Raw genomic sequence first — 23,485 nt, 5'->3', positions numbered from 1 at the left:
AGCAACCTGCAGCTGCCCATGGATCACCTCATGCATTGGAGACCCTCCTGATCCTGTCTGGAGCCCCTGAGGGTGGCACGGAGCCAACATGCACCCGACAGACCTCACGTGCAGAAGTGCAACAGCAGGAAAATGTATTTGGCAAACACCTCTTTTCACAAACAGCAGCAACTTGGAAGACGAAGTCCCGTCCTTGTCACCGGCCCCTGGAAGGGGAGTCACGACACGGGAGAGACCTTCTCCCACTGCCCTCATCTCATGGCAAAGGTGTAGACGTGGTAGATCTCATCAGGAAAGTTCTCCTGGCGCTCCTCAGCCAGGAGGTGCAGCCCAGCTCTGCGGATGATCTTATGGACCACGTCCAGGTCCCGGCAGACGCTGCTGTCCACATCATCCATGATCACACCCTCCTGGGCCATGTTGTCCTTGATGACCACGATGCCGTTGGGCCGCAGGCCGGCACGGCAGCGCTTCAGGAAGTCGGAGAGGTGGTTATCAGTGAGATGTCCTGGAGGGGCAGAGCAGGGGTTAGAGGACAGAGGGTGACCAAGGGGAGGAAACACAGAGGCTGCATTTGGGATCCCTCGAGAACCAAATACTTGAGACATCTGCAGGGAAAGCTTTAGCTTGGGGGTGTCCAACTTGTGTCTCACTACTCAACTCCATCCGACCCACACCTCTGCTCTGGCCTCTGAGGGCTTGGGGGAAAAAGTACAGGGCCCCTCCATGGGGGCTCCATGAGCTGCCCACCCCAGGCCCTCACCCATGCTGTGATGCTCATCCTCCATCCAGACCTCAAGCTGCAGGAAGGTGCATAGGACACCTGCCCCCTCAAGGGAACAGGACAGGCTGGAAAGACCCGACAAACAGTGACCCTCACCGATGACCCACTGGATCCAGATGACATCGTAGGAGTTTGGCTCAGGGCTGAAGTCCTGGAGGCCACAGCAGAAGTAGTTGCGCACCCGCCTGCCCTCCTCGCCCAGGTAGCTCTTGGCCTTGGTGAGGAAGTCCTCTGTCACATCCACCATGTCCACTGTCTTGAAGAGGGGCAGCAGCAGCCGCTTGGTGATCCGGCCGATGCCAGCCCCGCAGTCCAGAGCACGGGTTGTCCCCGTCCGGTTGGGGCCATCCTGCAACAGCCACCGTGAGGGGTGAGTCCCACTGCGAGGCACCCACCGAGGAGAAACAGGACAGCCACACGGAGGATCCCATGGAGCAATTCAGAGGGAAGAGCCCAGCTCCACACTAGGAGAAGGGTGGGGTTTTAGGAACACGACAAACTGTGCCACCTACCCGCAGAAACCTCTGCAGGAACTTCCTGGAGCTGTTGATGTCGATGCTGGAGATGTGGCCGTAGCCCCCCAGCATGCCATCCACCGTGGCGGGCACATCCTTCCAGTACTTCTCTGCCTTGGAGTAAAACTCAAACTCGTTCTCCACCACCTCGCTGGTCATGCTGGCCGAGGGCACGCACGGGCCCGCACGGGACTCACTGCTCCCCTGGGATGGGAGAACCCAAACCAGCGAGGAGTGAGTCAGCTCTGCAGCACCCCACACCTGTTTATCACCCCTTCCCCCTCCCCAGGGCTACTGCAAACTAAAAAAACCTTCAGCTGAGAGCAAGAAGGAACAAAGATCTAAATCCTGGTATTTTCTGGAGACCAACAAGCCCAAAACCACTCCCTGAGCAGATGCCTCAGCCAGAACAGGTATGGCAGAGCCTTGCTCAGCAATACGTGCAATTATACAATTACATTTTAAGGCTGACCCACCCTTTTCACCTATTCTGCCTCTCATTTCCCTGTCTTAACATTTTACAGACTCCATGTTTATGTGTGGCAACAACCCCATCAGTCACCTCCAATTACATCTCGAGTTGCTAAAAGTTATCCTGAGCACCTACCCGCGGATTGTAAATCTCAGCCGTGACCATAAGTTAGATATTTGCAATATAATAAAGTCAAGGTATAATCAGCAATACAAGTTATAAATCGCCCCCAGGCATCTCATAATTCAAACCACTATGGATTTGATTAACTGCGCTGGGGATTAGAAACTAGATTTAAGGTGGCCAAAGGGTAAATTCAAGGACTTCAAACACCTTTACAAAATAAAGAAATATATAGAGTTCATGGCTTGAATTTGCTGGCAAATACCCCATTAGACACAAAACCTTTTCTATGGCAGCTTAGACAGGTTTGGTGGCCCCATGTGGCCTCAAACAGCCTAGGGATAGGAAAGGGGGACATGGCATCTCAACTTACAGGTCACTGGTGGAAATCCAGTTTGGCTCAGTGATGCCAGGAGCTGGTCTACGCTGTGATCTAGGAGCAGAGAAGATGGGATTTAACCAAATCACCCCTCTAGTCCTGTAAGTGTGACCATGACCCCAGGAAACCACAGGTAAGAGACACCCCAGCCCCACAGACAGACTCCCAGGGAGGCTGGGGGACAGGAGCTGCTGCTGCCCCTTAGCTCAGAGGCTGAGTGACGAGTGCAGCCAGTGCATGAAGGGTTCTCTTTCAGTGCTCCTACCTGTACTCCAATTTGGACAGTGCTCCTGTCTGATCTCACGGGCTGGGACTCAGGCTCACCCTCCCAGCAGTGACCCCATTCCTTCGCCTGGTTTGGCTTGGTGAGTCCCTGGTGACTCATTTTTCAGGGTGTCGCAGCCTACCAGCAGAGAGCACCCAGCCCCCCTAACCCGAACCTAAATCTGAACCCGAACCCTTCCTGCCGCCCAAGCAGCCCCTGAAACGCGGCCGGGGCCCGCGGAACTGCGGGCAGGTGAAGGCTGGGACTCGCCCCATGGACGCCGCAGCCGTGGGGGGGAGGTCACACGGCGTGGAGGGGTCACCTCGGCGAGGGGCCCGAGCCCCGGGGCCGCTGGCAGGGGCCGGGGAGCGGCAGGGGCCGGGGAGCGGCAGGGCTGGGGGTGCGCGGCCGGGGGTCCCCGGGCCGAGGGGTTGTGGCTGTGCCGCCAGGGGAGTCCCGTCCCGGGCCCGGGGGGTTACAGCAGCCCCGTGCGGTGCGAGGGGGCGGTTCCCTGCTGCAAGGCCCGGCCCGGCCCGGCCCTTTCGCCTCCCGCCCACCGGGGCCGAGCCCCCCCCGCGCTCCAGGCCCGCGGTGCTGCGGAGCCCGCGGGCCGCCGGCTGCAGCCCTACCCCGGCTCCGGCCCGGGCAGCTCCGCCGGCCCCTCCCGGCCCTCCCCGCGGCCGCGGCCCGTGGAGAGGCGTTCCGGGGGTGCCGGGGTGCCGCTCCCGCCGCCCCCTCGGGCCGCGGCCGCGACCCCCGGGCCCCCCCATTACCTCCGGCGGCGGCCGCGCGCTGCCCCCCCACGGCACGGGCGGCCGCGGGGACCAACCAGGCGGCGGCGTGGCGGTGACGTCACCGTGACGCCACGGACGTGACCTGCCCTGCTCTCCCACTGCTGCCCGCGCGGGGGCGCTGCGAGCCGGGGGTGGTCAGTGGTGGGACGGACTGGGAGGGACCGGGACGGACCGGGAGGGACAGGGGACTGGGACAGACTGGGACGGACTGGAACAGGCGGGGGAGGACTGGGACGGACTGGGACAGGCCGGAGAGGACTGGGGCGGACCGGGCAGCCCCAGGCCAGCCCGCGGATATCCCGCGGTTCTTGAGGGGCAGACTACCACGGGAGCCTGTCCGGCTGGCACGGGGGTGACGGGACTCAGAGTCGCTAGAACAAGTAGCCGCGGAGGTCCCCGTCCCGGCTCCTGCTCCTGCCCCGGTCCTGTCCCGGTCCCGTCCCGTTCCCTCCCGCCGTGCCCCGTCCTGACCGCCAGGGGGCGCTGTTGTCCCGCCGTTGCGCCGCGGGAACTTCGGAGCGTCCTGAGGGGGAGTGGGACCCGCTCGGGCCCCGGCACCGAACACCCGGTACTGACGCACCCGGTACCGACAAAGCCCGGCACCCACAGAGCCCGGCGCCGAACATCCGGTACCGACAAAACCCAGCACCGAACAGCCGGTACCGAACACCCGGTACTGACACACCCGGTACCAGCACACCCGGTACCGGCACACCCGGCACCCACAGAACCCAGCACCGACTGACACCCCGGCACCGACACACCCGGTACCAACACACCCGGTACCGACAGAACCCGGCACCGACACACCCGGCACCGAACACACGGTACTGACAGAATCCGGCACCAACAAAACCCGGTACCGACACTGCCCGGTACTGACTGACACCCCCAGCACTGGCCCCTCACACGCCCCGTCCTGTACCGGTGCCCAGTTGGGCACTGGCCCCTCCGCTCCCGGTGTCCCCAGCTCTCGGTGCCCTCCCCTGGCCGCTCCTGCCGGGCCAGCACGGGGCGCTCAGGGCTGAGGGCTCAGCACAGCTGTGTCCCCTCCTCAGCACAGCTCGCTCCAGCCCCTTCGGGGTCTCACCCCACCCCAGCGGGACAGGGTTAATGGGACCTGGGGGTGCCCAAGGCCTTCGGAAGAGGATTGCTGGGGACAGTGACAGTGACAAGGCTGGGCTGGCTACAGTTTTGTCTGTGGGGAATGGAGGCTGGTGGGGATTCTCTGCTGTTTAGTATGACCCGAGTCCTTCCCTCAACTTCCCCAGAAACCGAGTTTCACAGAACTTGGAGGGACAAAATCTGCTTGAAGGCACCCAAAGCTGTCAGAGGGCAGTGGCCAGAGGGGCGGTGCTGCATGGGCACAGGGGGAGCAGGGCCCATTCCCAGGACCTGCCTCTCCCAAAATGTCCTAATGGCCCAAACAAGGTCTTGCTGTCCCCAAAACAGAGCTGCTCAGCCCATGGCCATCCAGAAATCCATGGCACAACCAGGATGTGGCCTCAGGGATAGACCCCCTTGCCATGGGACCTATGAAATAAAGTCCCTACCTTTGGGCAAGCAAACATCAGCCTGGGACAGTTTTGGGGCCCCCAGGTCCCCTGAGTCCCTGTGAAAGGACCTGAGTGTGCTGGGGACAGCAGTGACCTGAGCTGGGGGCTCAGTGCTGACACCAGGAGTGTGTGTTTAGTCAACTGCAGAGCAGGGGACACAGTAAGAGCATCTCTGTGCACAAAAAGCACTGCTTTTTGCTGTTTGTTCTCCACGTTTTAAAGAAACAAGGCTCTTTGTCACCAGGGAGGGGACACTGAGCACAGGGCAGTGGCACCTTGCTGCTCACAGGCAGGAGGGGTGTTTGGGAGGTGCATGGAGGTGTGTCCCCATGCACAGGCACCTGAATGACCCAAACCCACCAGTTTTCCCCTCACTGAAGCTGCCAGCAGCCATTGCATCGCTCCAGTTGTCACCTGTGTTTTCAAGCAGGCAATGGGCACCTGCATCCCATCCATGCCACGTGTCTTCCATGGTGCCTGCAGTATTTGCTGCCTCTGCTTCCCCAACAAAAGGCACTTTTATCCTTTATTTCACTGAGCTGCACTGGGGCTCCTGAAGGCTCTTTCCATTAAGCCCCAGCCACCTCCTCCATCCTTCCCTATTGCCAAACCCTTCATGATGGCAGGAAGGGAATGCTGCTGCCATCCTCTCCGGGGGCTGGGGCTCTGCTTTGACCCCTCAGGTTACAATGAAACCTGCAGCAGTTGCCTTAGCTCAGGGGCAGGTCTTGTTTGCAAATATTACCTTTGATTTTATATTATTATTGTTATTAATTTCGTTGAGGTAACAGAGGGTGGCTGAAAATTGAAAGGAAAACTAAAGTGAGTGTCCCTGAGCTTGCTGTGTTTCTGAGCCCAGCTGGGGAGAAGGGTCCCAGCTTTGAGGACTCCTTGTTGAGTCCCACTCTCTGCTGGAGACAGCTCCAACCCTGGGGCCAGTTTGTGCAAAGCCAAATCTGCAAAAAAGAGTGGCAGCAGCAGCAGCAGCCCCAGCAGCAGCCCCAGCTCCAGCCGCACCGCAGAGCTGCCCGTGCCTTCCTGGGCTCAGCTGCCTCCCCGTGGTCACCGCTGCTGGGAAATGCTTTTCCTCTGACGGGTTTCAATCTTGTCACTCAGTAATTCCTTGTGTGAGGAGACAGAAAACACCCCCAGACCCCTCTGTCCAGCCCATTTGTTTCCCTGCACACCCTCCCTCCTGCTCCCACTCGCTCGCCACCTTCCAAGGCAATCATGGTGCTGCGATTGCTCTTCAGGAATATTTTTTTTCTTTTCCCCAGGTGCCTAATCACCCTTATTACCCTTTTCTGATTAATTAATTCTAATTAATTTTGCACTATCATTTTTGAGACGAGGTGACCAGGACGGCACGTGTTGTTGCAGGTGATTTGCAAGGCAGGTCCTGCAGTGCCAGCACGGCCCTTCCCTCAGTGCCGTTTAACCCGGGTCCAGGTGGGCACCTCCTGCCCCGTTTGCTGCCATTAATGGCAATTAACAGAGCATTGAAACCTCCAAGGCCATGGGAAGAGCCCTGAGGGACTCTCCTGGGAACCACAGGGGATGTTCCATCTCCTCTGCTCTGCCTTGGCAGCAGGGTTCAACCCTGGCCAAACATGGTTCAAACCATGTCCATGTTTGCCCAGCTCCTTCAGCCAGGTCTGCTGTGCCATGGCCAAGGCTTGGGAAGTCAGAATAAATTAGGTCAGGGCTTCTCCATGCTCTGCCAAGAGCCACCAAGACACTCAGAAGCACAGCAGAGACACGGGTCCTTTGTCACCTCTCATCTTCCAGCACTGGTGCCAGTCCTTATCCAGGTACCAGCAGGGGCTTCACCCATGTTGCCCAAGGGCCTTTGTAGCCAAAAACTGACAGGGTTTGGGAGATTCTGCCCTTAAACACAGATGCCTTGGGGACAGAGGTCATTGTCCCTTTAGTGTTTGTTCCAGAAGCAGCCCCTGGTCTGCACCTCATCCCAAGTGCCCAGCGAAGAGAGGGGACATGGGCTGGGGGGCTGCAGCCACACTCTGCCCTCGTCAGAGCTTCCCATGTCCCTGTCACCAGCCACTGGTCATTGTCCCCAAAGAGTCTGGAGCTGGGCAGGCACTTCTGCTGGCCAGGTGTCCACCCAGCACAGCTCAGAGCTGGAACTGTCCATCCCACCTCACTCCCTCAGCTGCTGGCTCTTGTCAGGAGGCTGCAGCACCACCACCAACACTGCTGAACCCCCAGCAGACCAAAATATAAACCCCATATTTATTATATGTAGTATAATAGATGGGATAGACTATAAACTGCAGCTAGCAGATAATGTGTATAGTGAATATATATAAATACTATGTGTATAAGTACCATATATATATATATAAATACTGTGTATATAAATACCATATATATAAAAATACAATAAGTATATATATAAATACAATGTGTGCATAATATTGTGAATATAATTGTGTACATATGTGTATATATACAAACATATAGTGTAAATGAACCATTTATTCCTACATATATTATATATATAGCATACCATATACATAATTCATATATACACATGTATTTGTATACCAGATAGGCAGATAGATATAGGTATAAACATATGTATAGGTACACAGATATAGATATATAGATGTACAGATATACATACACACATACAAAATATAAAAAAACATTTTAATGTGTTTGTGTGGTGTACAGGTTTTGGTGAGGGAAAAGAGAAAGAAGGAGTGTGTATGTCCTGGCTTCCTGGGCAGTGCAGGGCAGTGAAGAGGAAGAGGAGGGAGACACAGAGGAAAGGTACAGCAGGGAGGAAAAGAGAGAGAATACAAACTGCTCCAAGTTACAAACGCTCCCCTCTTTGATTAATTGTACTTTCTGTTTGATAAATGTTACTCATGAGTATAAAATATGCAAAGCACTTAGCAAGTTCACACTGTTTAAAGAACTCAACTAACTAAATTAAAATTCGATGATAGAACAGAGCTGCTGAAGAGCAGCGTGGCAGCGCTGTCTGGGGAGCCAGCCCTGGGCCACGGCCACGCCATCCTGCCATGCATCCCTCCCTGGAAAACCCAGCCACAGCCTCATCCAGCCCCAGGGACATGGCTGAGTTTGGTGAGGCCATGGGTGGGGATTTCTTGTGTGGTCCCCAGTGCCCTGGTTGGGTCCCTGTGGGGTGGTGAAGGGCTGGGAGGATTCCAGAGCATCCTCAGCCCCAACCCTGGTGCGGGGCTGTTTGCTGGCTTGGATGACGCAGGGCTAAATTGCTTTAATCTCTAAGATCGAACCATTGCATCCAAGAAACCTGCTCCAGTGACACAGTGGCTCCAGTCTACCACCCAAACCCCAGACCAGGGGTTTTCTGGCACTGCTGAGCCCCAGTGCAGCCCCTCACAGTCCCATCCTCACCCTGAACCACCACATCACCCTGGTGAGTGACACCTCCCTGCCCACTCTCCGTGCTGTATCCTTCCAGCCCATTGAAAAAAAACAACTCAGCCCCTCTTGACTTTCCCAAAAAGGCAGCTGAGCCCCTTCAGGTGACAGGGACACCCCTGCCATGAGAAGGCTGAGGGATCCCATCCCTCTATGGGAGTCCTGCCAGCTCCTATCTCTGCTTGGGGATGCAGCGAGCACTCTGGGGAGGATGAGGTGTGCCCTGGGAGGATGCAGAGGGGGGATGCAGAGGGAGGATGCAGTGTGGGCACCGAGCAGTGTCCCTGGCTCCCAGTGCATGGCCCGTGCCCAGCTTGCCCTGGCCACACTCCCCAGCTCTCTGCCGTGCCATCCCGGGTGAGCAGGGCTCGCTGGAGGCAGCTGGGCTTCCATAGCAGCAGCAGCAGCTGTGTCAGGCAGGTAGCAGCTCCCTCCTGCCTGCAGCCGAGAGGAGAAAGAAAGAGGAAAACCTGGCCTGGATCTGGCCTGACTGAGCTCTTCCCTCTGATTCAAAAGCCCCACTGGAGAGGTTTAAGTCGCTGGACAACCCACAGGACCCCAAGCCACCATTGCTGTCTCACAGCACCTCACTGGAAACCTAAAACATCCTAAAACAGCCTTAACGGTGAAGGAGCTTCAAGTTCATAATTTCTGTGATGCCAGCAGCAAAACCAGACAGAATGTTGGTGCTGGTGGGAAAAACTCTTCAAGTCTTGCTGCCATGGGGAATTTCTTCACCTCCTCATTCTCCTGCCAGCCCTCCAGCCAAGCCCAGCTCTCAGGGCAAGAAGATGCAGGCAGGGAATGAGCAGGACAGAGGGATTTGACCAGAGGAAAGAGAATCTTTTCCTCCAAAGATCGAGGTCTTCACTAGGTGAAACAATCCTTCTGCAAGGCATGACCCTGCACCTCCGACGGGCAGAGCCTAAAATAATCCGCACTTTGCAAAACTTCCCGGGAGATTTCGGCAGGCAGGGATGAGCTGGTGTGGCACCACAAGGCGCTGCTGCGGAGCCAGCCCCGAGCCCAGCCCCGAGCCCAGCCCCGAGCCCCGGCGCGGCCCCGGAGCCCCCGGCACATCCCATTGCGGCACGGCCGGTGCCGCTCTCGGTGGGAAGAAGCCGGCTCAGCTTATCCTTGCAGTTTGAGCAATGATTTCGCCCCTGTGAACCCACCCGGCTGTAAATCCTGGCACAGACAAGCCCCAAACATTCATTTCAGGCAACGCAGTTTGTGTCATCTCGGCATTAGCATTTGCACTCTTATTAATTAATACTTGTTAAACCAAGACTAAAAATAAAGCTCTCGGCTCCCCGTCTCAGCGAACGCCTCTTTGCCCTCGCCCGGCAGTGCGGCTGGGCTGCGGCGGGCTCAGCACCCAGCTGCTCCCTGCTCCAGAGCCAGAACTGGAAGGAAAGGACCGTGGTGAAGCAGAAATCCTGCTAAAGGAAAAATCACGCAAGCCAGCCTTCCCACCGTGGCTGTGGGCGTGGGGGGAGTGACAGGGACAGCAGCACACACAGCATTTAACTTTTTTTTTTTTTTTTTTTCCATTACATCCTCTGGATTTGTTTTTCTTTTGCTGCCCTTTTTCTTCCTGGGCTGGGCCAGCTCGGTTGCACTTCCCATTCAGAGCTGATTTCATTTCCCAGGCAGGACATCCCGGGAGGGCTCATGTTCAGGAAGGAAATGGTTCATTGTGGTGGGCACAGGTGAGCTCAGTGCCTGCACACAGGCAGGTGCTGCCACTGCTGCCTTCACAGCATCCAACAGGCAGCAGATGCTGCAAAAGTTCCTTTTTCCTGCCTGGGACTGGCACTGCCCATCAGCATCCCTTTGGATGTAAAGCAAGCGGCTGCACATGTGGGTTAGGGCTGCTGCTGAGGCACCTGTGAGGAAAAAAGGGCCTGAGATGGGGGTTGGAAAAGCTTTTGGGGAACCCCAGGGGTGAAACCCAGCTGGGTTTGGGCACAGGTCATGGTGCTCCCCACCACAATCCAGCCAACCATTCAACCCACCAGGCTCCAGTTTCCTCTTTTCCCAATTTCCCAGGCTCTTTGGGCCCCCTTCAGAGCTCATCTGAGCAAAGAAAGCAAACTGAGATCAAACACCTTGCTGTATAGATTCTATAGATTGCACATGGATCTACAGCACCCAGACCTATGGAGCACTCAGAGCCAAGGCTGGATGGATGAGGCTGTGCTAACCACAGGGAAGGCAGCCTGGCCTGCAGTATTTAATAACATTAATGATAATAACAGTAATAATAGTAATAATAACAACAGTCATTTGTTAGTTAACTGTTATTAATGAAAAGCAAGCCTGCAAATTGTCACTCCAGGAAAGCTCCAGGTCACAAATCTTCTTGACTTAAATCACCAAACCCTGTAACTCTTGGCCATTCCTCTGCCTTGGGTGTTCTTCCCAGAGCCCCTTGGCTTTAATCTGCAGAGCAGAGCTGGAGTTCAGGATGCCATCCTCCTTTGCAGTGCTGTGACAGCAGCCAGGTGTGGATTTGGGGGATCCAGATGTGGATTTGGGGGATTGCAGGTGTGGATTTGGGGGGTGGAGGGGCTCTCCCAGCCCAGGCTGTTGGAAGGAGAAGCTGATGACCAGGCTGGGTACCAGGGCTGGCAGCAGGAGCAGCACTTGGGGATGCAGCACAGCTCACACGCGTTGGGAGTGAATGTTAATGGTGCCGAGCTCCTGCGAGAAATGATCAAATTCTTTGAATAAAGCGGGTAGGAGAGGAAGGGGAGGGGGAGGAAGGGAAAATAACTCCACAGATTAATCCTGCTGATGAAAATTAAAATTGGGCATTGCTGAGCCAACCCCAAAATGAGCAGCTTTGGAGCCACAGCTCAAGCTCAGCCTGGGTTGGGTCTGCCTGTGCCCCCAGACCCCCAATGGGTTCAGCCAGGGGCTCCCTGTGTGGTCTTGGGACAGGATCAGGTCCCAAGGCTGTGAAGGGATGTGCAAACCCTGCTGTGGACATCCTCCCTCCAACAGTGTTCATCTTCATCCCTGGTGCCTTCACTTCACCCAGCTTTACTTGCCCAGAGGGCAAGTGAGCACCCAGAACTGTGAGGTTCATTTCAATAGCAATATTTTTTTTTATTTTAATGAAACGTTGTGAGCTTTTAATTAATTTGTATTAACTACCTTGAGCCTTTAAAGACTTGGTTTTGTCCACTGTGATCTCTGGTGAAGGTGGCTCCAAAGTTCTCCTGACCCAAAAAGAAGGCAGAGACTCAGCAGTGATCACAGGACTCGGGGAGCTGCTGCTTTAAAAGAAAATAAGGTAAAAGTTTGGGAGTGGACCATGCCATGAGCTGCAGGATACAGCCCTCCCAGCCAGCAGCTTCCTCCTGCTCTGCTCCTCTTGGAGCTGGAAAACCTCCTGTGGAGCCTGGGAAGTCCCATGGGAGGGAAGTGACTCCAGCATTCCCAGGGTGGCTCCAGGGGCACAAAGGAACTTTCCTTGGCTTGAATCACTGTAGGCACATTGGCTGGAGCTGCAGAGGGCACAGGGCTCTGAGCTGGGGGGCACAGAGAAGCTTCAGAGCTCTGGGTTGGGGCTGCAGCAATCCTGGGGGACACCCATGGGTGGGACTCCCTTCGTGTCCTGCTCAGCTGCTCCCCCCTTTCCCTCCTGCCTGCTCTGTGCTGCCAGCCAGCCCCTCTCCCTGGCTGTGATTTCATTTTGATCTCGGGCTGCCTCCCTCCCTCCCTCCATCCCTCCTCCCTCGCTGGCTGCTGCCAAGTCCGCAGGTTCCCGCTGTGACCTTGAGCTGCTTTCTGGAGCCGCTTGTGGGTTTCTTAAAGGAGCCAGGGGGTCTCCCACCACCTCCCTCCTGCTGTCCCAAACTCCAGCCCAGCCATGCACTGGCCCCCCTGGGCTTGGGGGGAACAGGGAGTGAGAGCAGGGGCCCCCCAAGGACACAAAAATTGGGAGAGGATGGAAGTAGCCAATTCTATGGCCGCAGAGTCACAGGTTGGCCACACTTGCCACCAACTCCAGTGCATTCTCTGAGGTCAACCAGGCACTGAGAAGGGGGTTCCTGGCCAGCAGCCCCAGTTCTGTGCATGGGGTGGAGGGGGCAAAGCCCCAGTTGTGTGTGGTACCCAGAGAAAGTGGTGGCATGGCAGGTGTGGGGGTGCTGGGGCTGGGGGTGCTCCCACCCCCCTCTCAGCACCAAGGAGGGTCCATGGCCCTCCCTGGCTGTGCCGTGGCCCTTGGAGCCCCACAGGCTCCAGCTATAGCAGGGAGAGCTCGAAAGTGAAGGTGCCAGCTCCTCTCCAAGCCACAGGGCAGATGGCAGTTGTGGAGAGATGCTCCTGGATTCCCCAGTGCCCCACGCGTGTGTCTGTGCCAGCACAGCGTGACCCAGGGGGAAGCTGCTGCTGGCACCCAGCAGTGGGTGCTGCACAGGAACCCCAAATCCCAATGAGCATCCCTCTGCTGTCCCAGTGAGCAGTGAGCAGTGCCTGGAGCCTCAGCAGGACAGAAACCCCTCAAGATGCCCTCACTCCAACTCCTAAAGCTGCATCAAACCCACCCAGGGAAATAATTCCCCAGGTTAAACCCATGTGGGACGTGGCTTGGCCCCATGGGGAGACTCAGCTCTTGGGCTGAGACTGAGAAGGCAAAAAGCCCCTCAAAGTGCAAACAGCTCTGGTGTGGACATGCACATGGAGACTCTCCCAGGAGCAGCTCATGCCACAGAGGTTTTAAGCTGTGATTGAGCTGAGCTGGACAGGCTGAGATTCCAGCCTTGCTTGCCCAGTCCAGGCCATACTAAAAGCTCCATCAGCCAGAGAGGACCCCAATCAATAGGAGCCTTCAAGGCAAGTCATAAAACTTTGAAATTATGCAGGCAGCTCTCCGTGCTCCACAGCAAAGGCAGTCTTTAATTCATGGGGATGCTCCTGGGGAACCAGTGAGAGGGCTCTTAAATAAGGGAGCAGAACAAGGGGCTGCACTGCTGCCACCTTCATGGGGTGTACAGGGCTTGGATGGGCGTGGAAGGTGCTGCAGTGACAAACTCACAGCTGAGCCTTCCTCCCTTCCCTACCCAAGCACCTCATGCACAACCCATTGGAGGTGCTGCAGAAACCCAGAGGTGCCTCCAGATCCCACCCTGGAGCATCTCTGAGTCCCAGGGAGATACTGAGCATGCAGCACCCCTGACTCCACCTCACAGGCACAGGGACTGTGGGACTCCGTGGTCCTGGGGACCCCAAAACCACACAGTGCCCTGTGAGCTGGGAACCAGCAACACCTTCTGCCTTGGGACATGGAGCTCATGGTGGCTCATAACAGCATGGGAAGGAGCAAGCAGGGATGTTCTCAGTCCCCTCTACCATAGGTATAGAGGGAAACTGAGGCACTGCAGGGTTGCAGAAGCAGAGGGGGTAAAGGATGGTTACGGGAGAAACTCAGTAGGATCCTTGACCTGGAACAAACCAATCACTCAGGGAATAAAAACCCAGGGAAAAAAGGCCATAAAATGTAAGAGTCACATTTGGACCACACAAAAGCACCAACAGGCCACCAAAAGTCACAACACAGCAGCCAAAGCATCCCTGGGAGCCCCTTATCCCACAAGGAGAGGAGAAATCTCACCTCTGCCACCTTCACCCAAGCTGTTGGGGCCGGTGCTCTGCACAAGGAGCCGGGTCCAGCCCGTGGGTGGCAGGGACCAAAGTGCTCCGGGCTGCTGAGGCAGCGCAGGAGGCTCAGCCTTGTCCCCAGCGCCGTGGGGCCAGCTCGGGAAAGCCCAAGCTCACATCCCACCCAGCGCGGGGGGGACACAGCCCCCAGCTCAGGCAGCGCCACAGCAGGAGGAGGAGGGAATGGAGTGGGATCAGGAGGGAGAGAAGGGAGGAGAGGGAAGAAAAGGAGAAAAATGAGTTTTCCTGCTGCCCCAGCGGTGTGGCGATTGATCGGGTGCAGGCTGGTGTGGAGCGGTGCTGAGAGCCTCATTCCCCACCGCCGGCTCACAATTATTGGAAAAAACCCGGCGCTGCTGCTGCAGTGAAATTAGTTATTGATCTCTTGTCTGGGTGACAAGCGCGGGGCTGGGGCTGCTCTCCCACCGTCCCCGGGCCCACCCCGCCGGGGCTCAGCCCCGCGCCTGCCCCGGCTGCCTCCGGGAGGGACCGGAGCTCCCAGCGCCCACCCAGCTCCAAAGCCGCTCCCCAAAGAGGTTTTGCTCACCCCACCGCACGCGAGGAAGGCGTCAGTGGGAGGAAAAGGATGGGACCCTGAGTGCTGACAGCCCCCCGCCCGTGCAAAGCTTCGCCCCCGCACCCGCCACCATCTCCTGTCCCCCAGGGATTGGGGTCAGGCTGTCCTGAGCCCTTTTCCATTTCCCGATAACCTGGCTATCGCGGAGGGAGATAAGGCAGAGGGAAATCAGGCAGCCAGAGAGCTTTTGTTGTCTGGAAAGGCTCCGCACATCTCTGGCTGCAGCTGGCCGGGGAGGCTGGAGCAGGGACAGGGGCACCGAGGGGCTGGGCTGGGGCAAACGCTCTCTGCTCTTCCCAGGGGAACTTTCAAAGTTTCAATAACAATAATCGGGTATTTATTTTCTTTTTTGTGATTCCTGGCGGGAGGCAGGAACAACAGGGGACATTTCAAACAATCCTGTTTTCTTCCAAACTTAGTCACCGGAGAAACACTTTGCCCCGGGGCAAAGAAGGGGTTTGGTTTCCAGAGGGTTTGGTTGCAAAGGGTTTGTTTGGAGTCTCACCTTTGCTCAGAGTTCATCAAGGTGTTTCTTGTCACTGGCAGGGACAGGCTTGAGGCTGGCTCTCGAGTCTCCTCGGTCCCTTCAGGGTTGTTTGACTGTTCATAGGATTTTTTCCCATCAACATTTTGCCCCAAAAATCAGCTCCCTGAAGTGATCCCTCCCCGAGGTAATTAAAGTGGCTTTTGGGATGTAAATGAAAAGCCAGGTGATGGGTTCCTGAGGGCCAGAGGTCACTGTAAAACCCACACAATTTTTGCTTGGACTTCTGTAGGGTGGCTGTGATGGGGATGCTGCCAGTGACCCTCTGCTGGAAGGTGCCACAGGTGGTGGCTCTGAGCTGGCATCTGGGGGTGGCCACAGGGACCTGGTGGCACTGGCCATGCACAGAGCCTGCAGCATGTGCTGGTGGCAGTATGGACACAGTGGGGACAGGATGAACCAGGATCTGTCCCATGAGCAGCTCCCAGGGACAGGCAGAAAGTGCCAGTGATGTGAGAGGCAACGGGGAGAACGGCTGGAGGCCACGAAGGGACACCAGGACGGCTCATGGGATGTCCCCAAGCCCTGTGGCAGCGGGCACAGGCAGCTCTCACCTCCCTCCTGCCTCTCAACATCCCAAGCAGGCAAGACCCTGTCTGCATGTGTGTCCCTGGGGAGGCTGAGGGATCCTGGCCCCTTTCCCAGCCCCAGACAAAAGCCTGGGAACAAAAGCCTGCGGGATGCGGGAGGCATCTCCCGGCCGGGGGGTATTTGTTTAGCCCGGGGGGAGGTGAAGAGGGGAGAGGAAGCTGCATTTCAAAGTGTTTCACCCTTTGAAAACCCTTCACAGCCCCCCCAGTGCCCTCTGCATGGCCCTGGTATCCCTGTGAGAGGACACCGAGTCCCCTCCGGCCACCTCCGCGTCTCTGCTGGGAAGGGAATAAGAAAGATGTGGAAAGTAAAAAAAAAAAAAGGAAATGCAGCCAGGAGGAGGGAGCAGATCATCGCTGCGGGAGCATTTCTCTGGCTCAGCCCCTCTCTGGGTGGGGAAGTTGGAGCCCCAGCTCCAGGGACTGACTGCTGGGCTGAGAGTGAGCTTGAGAATTCATGTGTTTCTCCCCGGTTGTCTTCATTTTGACAATTACACTGTTGCGTTTTTGGGGTGGGGATTATCCTGGGGATGGATAATCAAAGCCTGCACCTGGCCCCTTCCCAATCTACCAACACCCAGAGCAGAGCCCCAGGCACGCAGATCTCCTGGGAAGTTGGCAGAAGCCACCAGTCCAAGCCCATCCCTGCCCAGGCTTCTCTAAGAGGGCTCTGGCCACCTACAGTCATCCTTAGGCTGCTTCTGCAGGTCCCCTCTCCATATCCATCACCCAGAGCTGGGCATCCCTGCACATACAAACCCTCAGCACCTCCAGTCCTGGCTGTGACACCAGCCTGTGCCACAGGGACACCGCACACATCAGGTCTCAGGTTTCCTGGGGCTGTTTCGGTGTTTCACCACGCTAAAAACACCCATTTCCTCCGGGGCCAGGAGGGGAGGTGCACCAGAAACAGCCTCTGGCATCTTCTCCTGAGAAGCAGCTTCCCAGTTTGCAGCTGGGCACTGTCCCAGTGAGTTCCCCTCACCCCGTCACTGCGCAGGAAGGCACCGTGTGAGGCCCCAAACCTCCCAAAGCCCAGCAAAGGTGGGATGTGGATCCCAGGCACCCCTGCCACCCTTCAGAGCTCAGCATTCCGTAGAGATGAAGTGGGAGAGAGGTGCAGACAGCGGGGCTGACCACATCCAGGGGCTCTCCGGGCTCCTGCTCCCCTCCGGCGCGCGGGCGGACGCCGAGCCCACGCCGACAGCGGCGGCTGGGCAGATGGAAAGACCAAATGATGGCTTTGCAGGGGGCCTGGGATTTGTTTGAGCCATCTCTGTCTCAGTGAGTGACTTCGAATAACGGATACACTTGAGAAAATCGCCATCTGCTCCCGGACAATTCGCAACCAGAGGAAAAGGTGAAATAAATTCAGCGACTGTATTATCCGCCCGTCCGCAGCTCCGACAGCAGGGTCAGGCTTTGTGCAGCGTCCTGAAAGTGATTTGGGAATGAGAGGATGGTTTGGGATGAGCAAAGAGCAGACAACCAGAAAAGGATGGAAGAGTTGAGGCCCTGGGATGTTGTGCCCACAGCAGGGCTCTCCTGGCATCCCGGGTTTGGTGAGTTTGGCAGGAAGACAAAATCTCACCAGATCTTTTCTTTTTTTTCCATCTCTGAATTTTGAGTGCCTCCTGCTTCCAGCTGGGCTGGAAATACCACAAAAACAGATGCTACAATGCAGCACATTTTGTGTTTCAAACGCTGGAAGAAATCAGACATGAAAAATAAATGCAGGGGGTTGCAGTGGCTGGGCTGGCGATGAGGCTGAGGGCACTTGGAAGAGCCCTTGAACCCACAGCCCAGCCCATGCCAGCTCAATCACTCCAAAAATCAAACCTTTCATCCTCAGCAAAGCAAACCCACTTCCAGGAACAGATAAAAATGCCCCCTGCATTTCTGCTCGGCCATGCCTGTGAGCCCAGAACGCACACAATGCTTAGACTGGTGTTTTTTATGCACCACCATTAGGAGGAGATGAATCTTTGCCCCAAAGTCACAGCACTGTGCAGCCGTCCCTGTTTGAAGGGATCCCTGGTGCTTCCAGCAGAACCTCACTGGGGGAGAAAAACACTCAGTGTTTGATCTTGCAGGGGCAGGAGGAACTGGGCAAGAACAGGGCTAGATGTGACCATTTTTGGTGCCCTTTTACTCCTGGCAAGCCCAAGTGAGGGTGCACAAGTGCCCAGCACTGACACTGCCCTGCATTCTGCCTGCACCAAAGGGAGCCTGTTGCACAGGTGATGATGGGATTTCTTCTGCCTTTTCCTCTCACTGGACTTTACCTGGGCATGAAGGTGTGTTTGGCACCTGGGGAACACCACCCAAACTGGCCCCACCAGCCACTGCCTTGGCCAATGCAACCACCTCAACCCAGCCCAGCCCTCCCCAGTGGGGCACAGCCATGGGGGTTGGATGGGACAGCCTGGCTCCCCCCAGCCAGCCCCTCTTCCCAGGGAGGGGATCCTGCCCATCCCAGACACCACACTGGGCCCATGGGGCTGCCACAAGCCAGGGGCAACGAGCCAGGGATAAACCTTCCTGAGGGGCAGGGGCTGCCAGTGCTAGTGTGGGTGTGCAGACAGAGCCCCCTCAATGTGTTTGCTGCCAACACAAGAGATAAAACTCCCATTTATTTGGAGAGGCAGGAGGTGAGTGCCCCCAAGAGAGAGAAAAAGGGCTGTGACCCAGCTCAGACACCTGGCTGGGTGGGTCACTGGGGACACTGTGCAAGGTCCTGGGGGCACTGCAGCCACACAGGGTCCCACTCTCTGGCACAGCATCCCTGGTGTGCTTCACCTCGGCTGTCACAGCGGTCCCCTCCTCACGGTGGCGACTGGGACAGGTCTCCACCTGCGTCCCAAAAGGTTTCCTGCCAAGAGCCACGGGCAGCTCCTGCTCAGCACCGGGAGGGAAAGCGAGTGCCTGGGAGCAGGAGCCCTGCTGGCACCCTGAGAGGGTGAGGATGGAGAGGAAGCAGAGGATGAGGAAAGGGAGGAAGCAGAGGATGAGGAAGGAGAGGAAGCAGAGGATGAGGATGGAGAGGAAGCGGAGGATGAGGAAGGAGAGGAAGCGGAGGATGAGGATGGAGAGGAAGCGGAGGATGAGGATGGAGAGGAAGCGGAGGATGAGGATGAGGATGGGGAGGCAGGCGGGATGGCAGGGCAGACCGTGTAGCCGAGCGGCAGCGAGCGGGAGCGGGCAGGCGAGGCAGCGCGAACGAGGGAGAGGGAGCAGAAATCTGTTGCCCAGGCTGTGCGCTCCGCTGTCAGCCGGCTCTGATTAACGGGCTGCCTTCCAGCTCCGCGCCGGCTGCGTTCCTGGCAGCAGCGGAGCCCCCCGGCTTCCTGCCGTAGGAGTGGCTCGCTGAAAGGTTACATTTGCACAATGTGCCGCTGGAAAAGCGGTGCCAGAGGTTGCAGGCGGGGGAGCCGGGCGAGCGGGCGAGCAGGCAGCTCCGCTCTGCCTGTGTAATGGAAAAAACCCTCTGGGGACGAGCAGGAAAATATCAACTTACGCTCCCCCAGCACAGCAAAGCTGGGCCCGGCCGGCCGTGGATGGGGGAAGGAGAGCAGGGGATGGGGCGATGGTGGTGAACACCCCCAGGGGCTCAGAGCTGCTCCGGATCAGCCCCGAGGAGGGGCAGAACAGGGCTCTGCCCATGGCCCTGGGCTGTGGGGCACAGAACCCTTCCTCCAGGATGCTCCCAGAAGCCCTTTGCACTTGCCATCATCAGGATCTCCCGTCTCTGCTGCACGGTGGAGAAAGCTGAGTCTGGTGAGGGGAAATGTTCAGATCTGGCAAGGAAGAATTTCCTCCGGTGGAGGCTCAGGCCGCGCTGTGTGATTTATGGGGCTTGGCACAGCCACGGCTGCATCCACACACACGCACATGTCTCATCCCCAGCTTTCCCAGCCCTTCTACCTCATAACTTTTGGTCTGGGAATATTATTTTGGTGTCTGGGAAGTCCAGCTCAGATTGCTGAGCCCACCATAGCTGCCGTCTGCTCTAGAGCAAACCCTAAAAAACTCTGCTCACCTCCTCCATCATCCCTCTTGCACCAAAACGAATTCTCCTGAGCAGCTCAGCACCCGTCCAGGGCAAAGCCCTTCATCCCTCCTTGCACAAGACCTCCTTTCACCTTCTCATTTCTTCATTGCATCTCAATTTGGCCATCTTTTTGCACCACAGCCACGCAGGAGCAGGTCAGGGCAGCAGGGGCAGCACCCAGCCTCACCCCAGGGTGCTGGAGCCAGCTCGCTCTGTCTTGCAGGAGCCGACATTTCCCTTTCTGTCTCCCTTGTTTCCTTGGTTTCAAGCTTTTTCTTCCTCATTGAGCCCCTAATTAAAAAAAAAAACAACTCTGGAGGAATCCCAAATTCAGGGCCCTCAGAGCGGGGCTGCAGCTGCCCCTGCAGGCTCTCCCTGCTCGGGTGTGGGACCCATGGTCCTGCCCTGGCTCCTTGGGTTTTGTCCCAAAGATTTTAAAGCCCCAGACTCCCACCCCCACCAGGTTGCCCTGCTCAGCATGGCCCAGCTGGGTCCCCACCACGCCGGGGTGTGAGTCCTCCCCCTCTGCTGTCCCTGGCTTCCCTCTGTGTTTTCATTAGGATTTGGAGATAAGCTTCCAAATAAAGGCAGTGTTTTGAACCACTCTGCCTTATCAGCCAGCATCCAACAGCATTCCCCGTCCACACAGCCAGGCTTGGAAGACCCTCTAGGGGAAAAGGGACCCCAAACATGCAGACCTCTCCTTCTCCCAGCCCCACAGCCAGCACTGTGGCTCTCTGGAGGGCACCAGGGGCTTTGGGAAACAATTTCTAGTTCTGGCTCCTGCTCAGGGACAGTGTTAATGCAACCACACGCATGAATACAACCTAAGGACCAATTCAGCACACCTGGATTTTATTCCTGGTTGTGCCACTGGCCCAGGGATGACCTTCAGTGAGTTGTTTCCCTTCCCTGTGCCTGCTTTCCCTTCCCTGTCTCTGCTTCTCTCCCTCTCTCAGCCCTTCCTAAGACCAGCGATGCTCTGCCCCAGCCCAAGGAGACTCCATCTGAGTTCACAACTTCCCCCACAAAAAGGTGAGCAAATGGCAGCAGCTCTGAGCATCCCTGGGTCCTACATCCTCCAAGGCCTCAGCAGAGACCCCCCTCACTGAGCCTCCTCCCTGCTGGGCCATCCCATTGCTCATTTTTCAGTGTGTGTGCAGAAGCCTGAATATAGGAACCAACTGCCAGCAGCTTCCAGCCCCCAAACACTGTCCTAGGAAAAATCAGAGCCGCACAGGAGCCTTGCCATGGGGTGTCCCCTGGGATGAGGCTGAGGATGGGTCTCAGTCTCTTCCTCTCAGTACTGGGGACTGTTGTGGGGTAGAAGTCCTCCAAGGAGAAGCACAGGGGAGTAACTCCAGTGATGGCAACAAACTCACTCCCCTTTAGCACCCAGCTGCTTGGAGGCAGCAAAACAACCCCAACAACCCAGATAAACCCTACTATGATTGCCCAAAGAGCCACCACACCGTAGAGGATCCCCATTAGAGCTCAGCCCCATTAGAGACCCATAACTGGCAGCAGGAGCACTTCCACCTGGCTGGCATGGAGGAACACAAATATGGACCATTCTCCCCTCACTGGCAGGCTCTTGGTGCACTGGGGGCAGAGGCTCCCATGGGATGTGGGCAGGGAAGGCAGGAGATGCACCAGACCCTGAGCACAGCATCCTGCTCACAGCAGAGCCCTGCTGGGCTCCCTCCCTGCACAGCTGAGGGTGTTGGGGGCTGGCTGGGAGAGCAGCATGGGGGGCACACACCCCTCCCATCCTGGGGGAGGAGGGTGATGGTGCAGTCTGGCAGCACCCACCTCCACAGCACACCCAGCCCTGGGAGCAGGGCAGGAACCTGGGACTGGGAATGGCAGGGGAAAATAAATCCTGTGGTGAATGCCTCCAGTGCAGAGGGATCCCAGAACCCTCCCCTGCAGGCCCCGTTGCCAGAGCATGCAAAGAATCCCAAAGCCAAAGCACTGCCAAGAGACTGAGCTCCCTGGGGAATTGAGCCTGGCCACAGCACTCAGCATGGTGGCTTCTGGGGACAGGCATGTCACCCTGGGAGTGCTGAGAGCTCCCACCTCCATCCTGCACACGCTGCCTTTCATGACTCAGAGCCCATCTCGAGGATGAGGTTGTTTCCTGCCCTTTTCCCAAACAAGGTCTCCAACCATCCAAAACCCCCTCAGTCCACAGAACCCTCGCTTGCAGACAGCAGAGATCTGTTGGATTGCATGGGGCTGGCGTTCTTCCTCCTTTCCAGCTGTTCAATTGCATTATGGACAGTTAAAAATACATCACATACTTTCCTAATGTGACTTTTCCGTGGTAAGCAGCAGCACGGCTGGAGGTGAGATGCTGGAGGTCACAGGAGAGCTGCTCACTTGTGTCCATGGATGGACAAATTTGGGTCCCACAGAAGGGGATTGTGTCGCCCTGTGGCAGATTTGACCCAATTTGTTCACTGTCTCTTGCCTCAGTTTCCCCACTTATGGTCCATTCTCTGGAATAAGATCTCACATGAAGTAAAACTTGACAGGGTTTGTTGGGCTCTATAGAAAATGGATCTTCTGCACAGGGATCAGAGATTAATAGAAATGATCTGTTTTGAGCTGGAAATGACCTGTTAATACATTGTAGCAGAAAAGCCCAATTCCTGAGCATGACTGGAACTGACCACACGGGATCCATGGAAATGCCAGGGGGACGTGACCCGGCTGGAGCCCGCAGTGGGCACAGGGCAGTGCCAGGGCCAGCTGAGCTCAGCCTGAGGCACAGCATTGCTGTGAGCCATGTGTGAGCTGGGATCAACCTCCCAGCAGCACAGCAAGCTCTGCTGAGGTCTGGAGTGGGTGGGAAAAAACCCCTTTGGCTTTCTAGAGCACTTGAAGGAAGAACCTGTGTCCCCAAGGATGGGCTCCCTTGCAGCCAGAGCCACCTGTGGTGTGGGGAAAGCAAAAAGAGAGCAAAGGAGATACCCTTGGATCCAGCCCCCTTTGCCCCGACCAGGCCTCATCTGACCCAGACCAGCCCTGACAGCATCTCCTTAACCCCCACCAGCACCAATGGCACAGCCCCAGAGAGGAGCCCAGCACCCCAAAACAGCAGAGACACCCTGGGCCCCAGCAAGGGGCTGGGATGGGGAGGAGAACCTACGAGAGGGTGAGGAAAGAGTTAAACCCCGGCGCTGCCAGTCCTCCCTCCTGCTTCTCTGCTAACTTTGGGAGGAAGGGAATAGCATAAAGGTAAGAGTGGAGGAAGGAGAGAGGAGACAGATGAGAGAAGGAGCGAGGGAGAGGGGGAGCGGGAGAGAGGAACAGACGGCAGAGAGGGAGAGCGTGGGGGGGAAGATGCTGACGCTTCTCCTCCATCTCGACGAGAGGCAGATAGAGGGGAACAAGGGGGGAAAAAAAAAAGGAAGGCAAAGACCAAGGGAACATGGGAGAGGGAGAAGGAAGGAGCCGGAGCGAGGGAGCATGTGTGAAAGTCGCAGTGAGAGAAGGGGCCTCTTTGATTCCCCGTGCCTCATACCAGACAGTGTCTAGACTGCAGCAATTATTGTCAGCTCAGAACACCCAGGCATTGCCATTTCAGCTGAAAGGGAGCTTAACAAAGAGCGAGGGAGAAAAAAAATACCCTGCCGGCGGTTAGCTGGGCTCCCTCCAGCACAAGGGGCTCTCCGGAGGCTCCTCCATCGCCCCCCGCCAGCCCCAGCCCCAGGTGCCCTCACAG

General features: G+C 56.9%; 1 protein-coding gene and 1 long non-coding RNA gene across 4 annotated transcripts; both read right to left on the bottom strand.

Annotated features, from left to right (window-relative positions):
• Positions 1–117: 117 nt before the first annotated feature.
• Positions 118–3,400, bottom strand: NTMT1 (N-terminal Xaa-Pro-Lys N-methyltransferase 1). Of its 2 annotated transcripts, none has more exons than XM_036394019.2 (5): positions 3,312–3,400; positions 2,268–2,327; positions 1,297–1,503; positions 881–1,133; positions 118–508 (listed from the first exon to the last, which is right to left on the bottom strand). In XM_036394019.2, the coding sequence occupies exons 3-5, from the start codon at positions 1,456–1,458 to the stop codon at positions 252–254; spliced, it is 672 nt and encodes a 223-aa protein (XP_036249912.1). In that variant the 5' UTR covers positions 1,459–1,503; positions 2,268–2,327; positions 3,312–3,400; the 3' UTR covers positions 118–251. The 2 variants fall into 2 exon arrangements, with proteins under 2 accessions (XP_036249912.1, XP_054372931.1); XM_054516956.1 differs by lacking the exon at positions 3,312–3,400 and adding an exon at positions 3,168–3,186.
• Positions 3,401–10,478: 7,078 nt separating this feature from the next.
• Positions 10,479–14,529, bottom strand: LOC118693575 (uncharacterized). Of its 2 annotated transcripts, none has more exons than XR_004981271.2 (3): positions 13,947–14,529; positions 11,483–11,604; positions 10,479–11,026 (listed from the first exon to the last, which is right to left on the bottom strand). It is a non-coding gene; the product is annotated as an uncharacterized LOC118693575 (long non-coding RNA). The 2 variants fall into 2 exon arrangements; XR_004981270.2 differs by having other exon boundaries at positions 11,483–11,601.
• Positions 14,530–23,485: the final 8,956 nt, after the last annotated feature.

This window comes from Molothrus ater, chromosome 20 (genome assembly GCF_012460135.2).
Source record: "Molothrus ater isolate BHLD 08-10-18 breed brown headed cowbird chromosome 20, BPBGC_Mater_1.1, whole genome shotgun sequence".
NCBI lineage: Eukaryota > Metazoa > Chordata > Aves > Passeriformes > Icteridae > Molothrus > Molothrus ater.
The sequence above is the reverse complement of the archived record's forward strand: the minus strand, read 5'-3'. Positions and strand labels throughout refer to the sequence as shown.